The 8,156-nt window shown below is 36.3% G+C and overlaps 1 protein-coding gene across 2 annotated transcripts in view; it reads left to right on the forward strand.

Moving 5' to 3' along the window:
• The window catches only part of BAZ1A (bromodomain adjacent to zinc finger domain 1A), a 112,658-nt gene extending 109,796 nt beyond the window's left edge, over positions 1-2,862 (forward strand). For both annotated transcript variants that reach the window (XM_029950567.1, XM_029950566.1), the window contains 2 exons: positions 1,041-1,128; positions 1,860-2,862. In XM_029950567.1, the coding sequence (XP_029806427.1) occupies positions 1,041-1,128; positions 1,860-2,056 (285 nt within the window). In that variant the 3' untranslated portion in view covers positions 2,057-2,862. The remainder of the gene's footprint in view (positions 1-1,040; positions 1,129-1,859) is intronic.
• Positions 2,863-8,156: the final 5,294 nt, after the last annotated feature.

Below are 8,156 nucleotides of genomic sequence, written 5' to 3' on the forward strand. Positions count from 1 at the left end.
TGTAGGAGGGTGCCCATCTCTCCACACCCTCGCCAGGTGCTGGAGTTCTTTGTTTGTTATTTTTAATTTTTTTAACGTTTATTTATTTTTGAGAGACAGAGAATGAGCAGAGGAGGGGCAAAGAGAGAGGGAGACTCAGAACCCAGGACAGGCGGGGCTCAAACCCATGAACCGTGAGATTATGATCTGAGCCAGTCAGTCATTTAACGGACTGAGCCACCCAGGCACCCCGGTGCTGGAGTTCTTTATATACTTCTAGAAGTACGTGATGTGCTACAGCAGATAGGGCACTGTTGTAGTGCTGTAATAGTAGTTATAATGGTCTTCAGAAGTGGAGAAGAAAAGGAGATTGATTTGACCATTTCAGAGGGAGGGAATAGCAGGAATTAGAAAGTTCTTTATAGAAGAACTAGAACTGTTGGGTCTGGTCGTTGTGGAAAGGTGGAATTTCAAGAGTGAGAAATGGAATAAGGACATTACAGGAAAAGGAGACCCAGAAATGAGAATATGGGAAATGATGGGTAGTTTGAATGGAGCAAAGAGTGTGTTAGAGAGACACAAGTAGAGAGAAGTAGGGATAAAAAGAGCACACAAGCAAAATCATAAGCTTTTTCTTCTTTTTTAAGTTTATTTATTTTGAGAGAGGGAGCAGCATGCACAGAGTGGGGAGGAGCAGAGAAAAAAGGGAGAGAGAGAGAGAGAGAGAGAGAGAGAGAGAGAGAGAGAGAGAGAGAATCCCAAACTGATAGCACATAGCCCGATGCAGGACTGGATCTTACAAACCACGAAACTGAGCTGAAATCAGGAGTCAGATACTTAACCAATGAAGCCACTTAGGCTTTTTCTTTAAAGAGTAATTTTTTGTAATATCAAGTAAGCTTCTATAGCATTATAATGACTGAAATGCATTTTGTGGTTTAAATGGAATAATAGTATTCAGAGGTTCATATTCAGTTGCTTAAGTCCAAAACGTTCACATATTTGACCACTTATCTCTCATAAATTTTCTATAGGAGAGATATATTTGAATTATTTTACAGGTCCCAGACTATTATGACATCATCAAAAAGCCCATTGCCTTAAATATAATTCGTGAAAAAGTGAACAAATGTGAATATAAATTAGCATGTAAGTAATTTATGTTTTTCTCTGATAATTATTTTTGTTTAAAGAGGTAAAGGCTGTTTTCTTGTGATTTAAATGATGTTAATATTAATGTGGTTATATAGATAGCATCCTAAGAGGTCCCTAAAATGCTTGTCTATGTATATGGAGACAAAAGATGTATAGGGATTGAATGAGTTTTAGATATTTTGTAGAATCTGATCTTGAAGAAGTTCTATGTAATTATATAACATTCCTAATTACATAAATGCTTAGTTTCAGTAAAACAATTTTAGAGCATTTATAGTTAAACAATTTTAAGGTTTAGTTCTGCTACCTTGTTTCAGAGGCTTCAAATCATTTGTCTTTTCCATGAAAACAAAATGGAGTAGAGGCTTCAATTGATTTATTTTTTTGTTTTGTTTCTTTTTTTTTTAAGTTTTTATTTATTTTGAGATAGAACCAGCGGGACAGGGGCAGATAGGGGGGTGGCACACAGAGGATCTGAAGCAGGCTCTGTGCTGAGCAGAAAGCCCAGTGTGGGGCTCAAACTCAAAATCCGTGAGATCATGACCTGAGCTGAAGTCAGGTGCTTAACCAACTGAGCCACCCAGGTTCCCCAGAGGTTTCAGTTTCTAAAGAAAAAAGTGAGCTTCTGTGTTCTTAATGATGTTTCCAGCTATGATACAAACAAAATGTGTATTTATAATTTATGTACTTTTATATTCTGATCTCATTTGGTTTTTTCTTTCTAGCGGAATTTATTGATGATATTGAGTTAATGTTTTCGAACTGCTTTGAGTACAACCCTCGTAACACAAGTGAAGCTAAAGCTGGAACTAGGCTTCAAGCATTTTTTCATATTCAGGCTCAAAAACTTGGACTCCATGTCGTGCCTGGGAATGTGGATCAAGTTAGCACACCACCAGCTGCAAAGAAGTCACGAATCTAATTTTGTCCTTCTAAAGGATATATTTGAGAAAGACAAATTGTTCATGAAAATGGAACATTAAATCATGCTCTAAAGCAGACATATATATATTATATATAAAAAGCAATAACAACTGATTGACCACTGAAGTGTGGCCTGCACTATATTCTCAATTTTAATATTAAGCACTCAGGAGAATGTAGGAAAGATTGCCTTTGCTACAGTTTTGTTCAGTATCTAATAAGTTTGATAGATATATTGGTTACAGTACTGGTTTACAGAGGTTTTTGTACATTTTGAGATCATTCATGTGTCCCAATATCTTTGAAAATATTTTTTCACCTGTGATTTTGTCATTGGTTTTTGTTTTTTTTAAGAAGTGTGGTATTAGGGGAGATTTGTCCATACAGATAAATCTATTATAGCACAGTTTAAGGGGAAAGCATATATGTCTGAGAATTGTTTAATGAGCACATTCTTTCAACACTACACATGAATGCATCCAATTTTATATCCTTGAAGTGCTGTACCAGTGCTGGCTAGAGGTATTAAGTCTGAGTTTATTAACTAGATATTTATTTAGCATTCAGAATAATTTGTGAATTTGTTTTGTATTTATAAAATTTGTACCTGGAAAATGTTCTTTAATTTTTTAAACGTTTTGCTGTGTTTTTGTTTTATTTCTCTAACTTCCTTAATGAACAATCAGTAAAAGGTAACACCCTCCCTCTTCCCTGACAGTTCCTTCAGTTTTACAGAACTGTATTACAGGTTTCTATGTACAACTTTTTAATTGTACAAATAAAATGATACATGTTTTTCAAGTATTTGGAATCTGGAATTTTTACAAATCAGAATTGCTCTATTGCATGTGATACATACAGACCATAGGAGCTAATGTTTTATTGTACCTGAATCTCTGTGGCAGTGATTTATGTCTTTTTCTGCCCCAACCCTTTTATTTTTTTAATTTTTTTTTAACATTTATTTATTTTTGAGAGACAGAGAGATACAGTGTGATCAGGGAAGGGACAGAGAGAAAGGAACACACAGAATCAGAAGCAGGCTCCAGGCTCCAAGCTATCAGCACAGAGCCCGATGTGGGGCTTGAACCCACGAACTGTGAGATCATGACCTGAGCCAAAGTTGGATGCTCAACCATCTGAGCCACCCATGCTCAGTAAGTAAGTAAGATACCTCCCATGAGTAACAGCAACAGTCCATGATAGGGATTCTCTGTAAAAGGAAGAAAAAGCTTGGAATATGCTCACCTGGTTAAGAAGCGCCACTCAACATTTCTTAAATTAAATAGGTGGTGCTATTTCTTAGTTGTGGACAACGTACAGAGGCCTCAGTTTCATAGGATTAGCTGTTCCTTTTTAGGATGCAAAAGGCAGGTGTCCTCCCTAGGGCTTTTTGGAAGGTAGTAGAATCATCCTGCTTTCTCAATTAAAATCTTGATAATACCATACTTTCATTTAATTATTTATTTGGGAAGTTACCCCTCTTTTGTTTCTTTCTCATATGCTTGAGATGATCACCTCTCTAGATTCTTTGCATGAATATGAAAACAGCTGTAACTACTGGTATATGTGTAATCCTTTCATATGCCAATAACCAAATTTCTTAGAAAATTTTACTCCAATATTTATTCAGGGGAGAATTCTAAAATGTAAGTACACTTCAATAGTAAATTCTCTGGTTACTTAGTATTCTTCACTTTTCAATATTCATAACAACTAACATTTGTATTTGCTTTTCTTCTAGACAATAAACACTAAGAAGGAAAATTCTGGCCAACTAATTACTGAATTATTAAGTCTAAAAGTCCATCTTAAGAGTTGGCAATTTATATATTGCCTTTCTCAGACTCAGTTAAAATTAAAGACACTGCTTCTTAATCTGCCCAGCTCAGATTTTCTTCGATACAGAAATCATTACTTACTCCCATACATATCTGCAGTAATTGAGACAGCAGCAAGGCTAACATGCATACATAACATTCACAGTAGCGGCTGGGAATGCAATGTTGACATGACCAAGAACACAGCACTTTTCAACTCCTATTCTGAGTTTATGTTTTTCTTCAAGGAGAAAGGACTACAAAATGGAATGGGTGGAACAAAAATGTAATTGAAAACTGAAGCCCAAGATAGTCAAGACATTTCAGTCAGCTAGGCACCATTTACTGAGCTCAATTTCCAAGAGAGTGCCAGAAGAGAAAAAAATTAACACATCTTGTTATATACCTAGCCCATTAATATAAAAGTTTATATCATTCATACCTAATAACTATGGGAAGTGCTTTTTATGTTAAGCCAATTCTGTAAGGATTTGGGCTGTTATTCTCTCCATTTTTCAAGTGAAGTTTTGACTCAGATGAATATTTGGTAGGTACTTGCCCAAGATCACAGAGTACATGACAGCAGACTGTCAAAATTCCGTATTTCCAGTATACTAGGCCACCTCCAGGAAGATGAGGCATATGCAAATTTATCTTTGAACAAGTGGGCAGAAGGGAAAATGAATGTATATGTACATGTATCGTGCAGGTAAGAGTCTATGTCACATTTTTTTGGAGAATTATTCATTGTAAACATATGCTTATTTTCCTTTTTTATTAGTAGTTTATAAGGATCACTATCTTTGTTTTTTTATTTTTTTAATGTTTATTTTTGAGAGAAATAGTGCAAGCAGGGGCAGAGAGAGGGAGACACAGAATCCAAAGCAGGCTCCAGGCTCTGAGCTGTCAGCACAGAGCCCAATGTGGAGGTCGAACCCACAAACTGTGAGATCATGACCTGAGCCAAAGTAGGACACTTATCTGACTGAGCCATCCAGGCACCCCCACTGTCCTGTTCTTCAGCCATGTGCTCAGAATATGCACTAACAGGAGCATGAGAATAGGAAAAGCTGCCATCTTCCAAACTTTAGGTTTCATTCCCATGTATATTTGGCTATAGACCTAATTAATATTGGCTACGAGATCCTTATTAGTATTTTAGCAAGTTCAGAAATGTGTGAGAAGCCAAAATTTAATAGCTATGTCATACTTTGAACATGGTTCTTCCAAATATGTTCATTCTCTCATTTGTTTGCTATTTTTTTCCAGTGTTAAAATATTTCAATGTCTTGGATTTTTTCTCAGGAGAAAAGGAGGTATGGTTGCACACACGTGAGCTCATTGTTTTAATTTCAAAAAAGCAGTGGACGTAGTAGTTAGGTTAATTTCACGAACAACATGAAGAAGATTGTTCGTAAACCACATATTCCACATTAGTCTTTATACTCACAGTTCTAGAGAGTTTGCTGTATTAAGCAAAGGTATCAAAGCAAACCTCTAGATTAGAAAAAAACATGCAGGAACATCAGTGTGTTAGTAATTTAATGGTGTACAAATGACCAAGCAGACTTTTAATCTTTCTATTCATTCTTTCTCATGACAGTTTGTCTTGAGAGCCAGCGACCCTTTCTGTCAAAGAAACTTGAGAAAATATATTCAGAGTATTGATGAAGGAATCTGTAAAATATAAGGCTGTGATTAAAGCCTTTGATCTGGTCAATTTTAAATATTTTCCTACCCTGGGGGTGCCTAGCTGGCTCTGTGAGTGGGGCATGCGACTCTTAATGTCAGAGTTTTGAATTCCAAGCCCTATGCTAGGTGTGGAGATTACTTGAAAAAATAAAACCTTTTAATTTCATTCATTCATTCGTTCATTCCTGCCCTGGCTTCTTGTGGCATTTATTTTGCCTGATCCCATGCACTTTTCACTCTTCAGTTCCCACAATCCTCTAAGATAGGACTTAACAAACTTTCTGTAAAGGTTTAGATAAGAAATATTTAAGACTTTGCCAGTCATCTGTCTCTGCGGTAGCTATTCAACTCTGCCAATTGTAGCACAAAAGCAGCCAGAGACAATGCATAAATGGATGCATGGCTGTGTTACTGTAAAACTTTATTTGCCAAAACAAGTGTGGGACCAGATTTGGTTTGTTTTCTGATCCCTGATCTCGAATAAATAATATATCATTTAAACAAAGAAAAGTATTTAACAAATGGGAAGAACTCTTAATTTCCTTCACCAGTCCTTGCTCTGGCTACTTTTAAGTAGGCTTAGCCTTTAAGAAGGCTTTAGTAAAATTATTTTCTTAGATAAATAATGCAATTACCACATTTAAAGAAATATTCTGACATACAACCAAAAAAAGGATAAATGATGAAGAAGAGAAGGGTTTTAAAAATCTTTTCATAGGGGTACCTGGGTGGCTCAGTCAGTAAAGTATCTGACTTTGGCTTGGGTCATGCTCTCATGGTTCATGGGTTCGAGCCCCACATAGGGCTTTGTGCTAACAGCTCAGAGCCTAGAGCCTGCTTCAGATTCTGTCTCTTCCTCTCTCTGCCTCTTCCTCCATTCACACTCTGTCTCTGTCTCAAAAACAAATAAATACTAAAAAAAATTTTTTTTCATAAATGTAAAATACCCCTTTGGTTAGTCCTGTTTTATAGAAAATAATGGGCATCATTTCTTCAAATTTGGATTGAAAAGTATGTTTTCACATAGCCAAGGCAATCTGTCCTCATTGGTTTGGAAAGGGCTTTCCTAGGATAAAAACCCATCATAGGACAAAGCCAACCACACAAGCTTTCCTTTTTGACCTTTGAAGAGCTCAAGAAAAGCCTGTTCTTTGGTGCCCTTCTAAGCTGTCCTTTAGAGTCACCCAGGTATTTGAAGCCTGAGTGCAAAGAACAATTTTAAAATTATTGGAAGAATATATAGGAAAAAAATTTATATCAAGATTGGAAAGGAGCTCATCTGTGTGTGTGTGTATGTGTATTTTATTTCTTTAATTTGTTTTTTAAATTTTGAGAGAGAGAGAAAGGGAGAAAGAGAATCCCAAGCAGGCACTATGCTCAGCACAGAGCCCAACATGGGGCTTGATCTCATGATCCTGGGATCACGACCTAACACAAAATCAAGAGTCAGAGGCTCAACCAACTGAGCCACCCCAGCGCTCCTGTATGCTTTTTATTATGGGCAACTTTTAACATATGCAAATTAGCTAGAATAGTATAATGAACTTCCCCGTACCTAGTATTCAGCTTCAATAATTACAACTCATCCCAATCTTGCTTTATCTGTCCCCCATTCTCCATATTATTTTGAGAAAAGTTCCACTTATCACACCGTTTCAGCTGTAAATATTTCAGAATGTATCCCTAAAAGGAAAGGCACTCTAAACAAAAATGACCTTAATATCATTATTGCATTAAAGACTTTAATACTGATTCCTTGAGTTCATCAAATATTTAGTGGGGAAAGATTTCTTGTAAAAAAGGAGAAAAGGTTGGGGAGAATGGGAAGTAGGGAGGAGAAAGAAGGAGGAAGAGGGTAGGGAGAGGAAGATGGGAGAGAAAGATCAAAGCAGGAGGGAAAGAGGAAGACAAACCATAAATATAAAAGAAAAAGCACAAACCTAATGGAATAACTTGGTACATTCTATCACATGAATTTTTAAACTTTACTTAGGAGACACCATAAACAAACTGAAAAGTCCACCCAGAAAATGAAAGAAGATATTTGCAATGCATTTAACAGACAAAAAGTGTGTATACTGAATATATAAAGAAACGGTAACAAATGAGGAAAGGACAATGACCCTACAGAAAATGTTATAAAGGATGTGCACTGGCATAGTTCAAGATGTAGACAGAATTTGTGAAGGCATAAACAATTTAAAAGTCATTGAAAGACAGACACTTGCCTCTGCTTTGGTTCTGGTCTCTAGCCTTGGGCAAAATTGTCTGCTAGGGAGGAAAACATTGGAGTCCTTAATTAATTAGAATTTTGAAATTTAAGCCTAAGGCATTGTGATAATTGAACAAGTAATTGACAGCAAAATCACCTTAGGCTAAATGTCTAGAATTTTACTAGAAAATATTAAAGCCTCCATGTCACTCTCCCTTATTGTAAACCTTTTGATAGCTTCCTATAACACTTAGAATAAAACCCCAAAATCCTTAACAGTAGAAGCTGCCAAATGTATTACTTCAAGGTGCCCTTAGTATCTCGGTAATTTTTTCAAGGTGCTCTTGGGCCCAGAGAAATAGTTAACAGTTCTG

Source organism: Suricata suricatta, chromosome 9 (assembly GCF_006229205.1).
Source record: "Suricata suricatta isolate VVHF042 chromosome 9, meerkat_22Aug2017_6uvM2_HiC, whole genome shotgun sequence".
NCBI lineage: Eukaryota > Metazoa > Chordata > Mammalia > Carnivora > Herpestidae > Suricata > Suricata suricatta.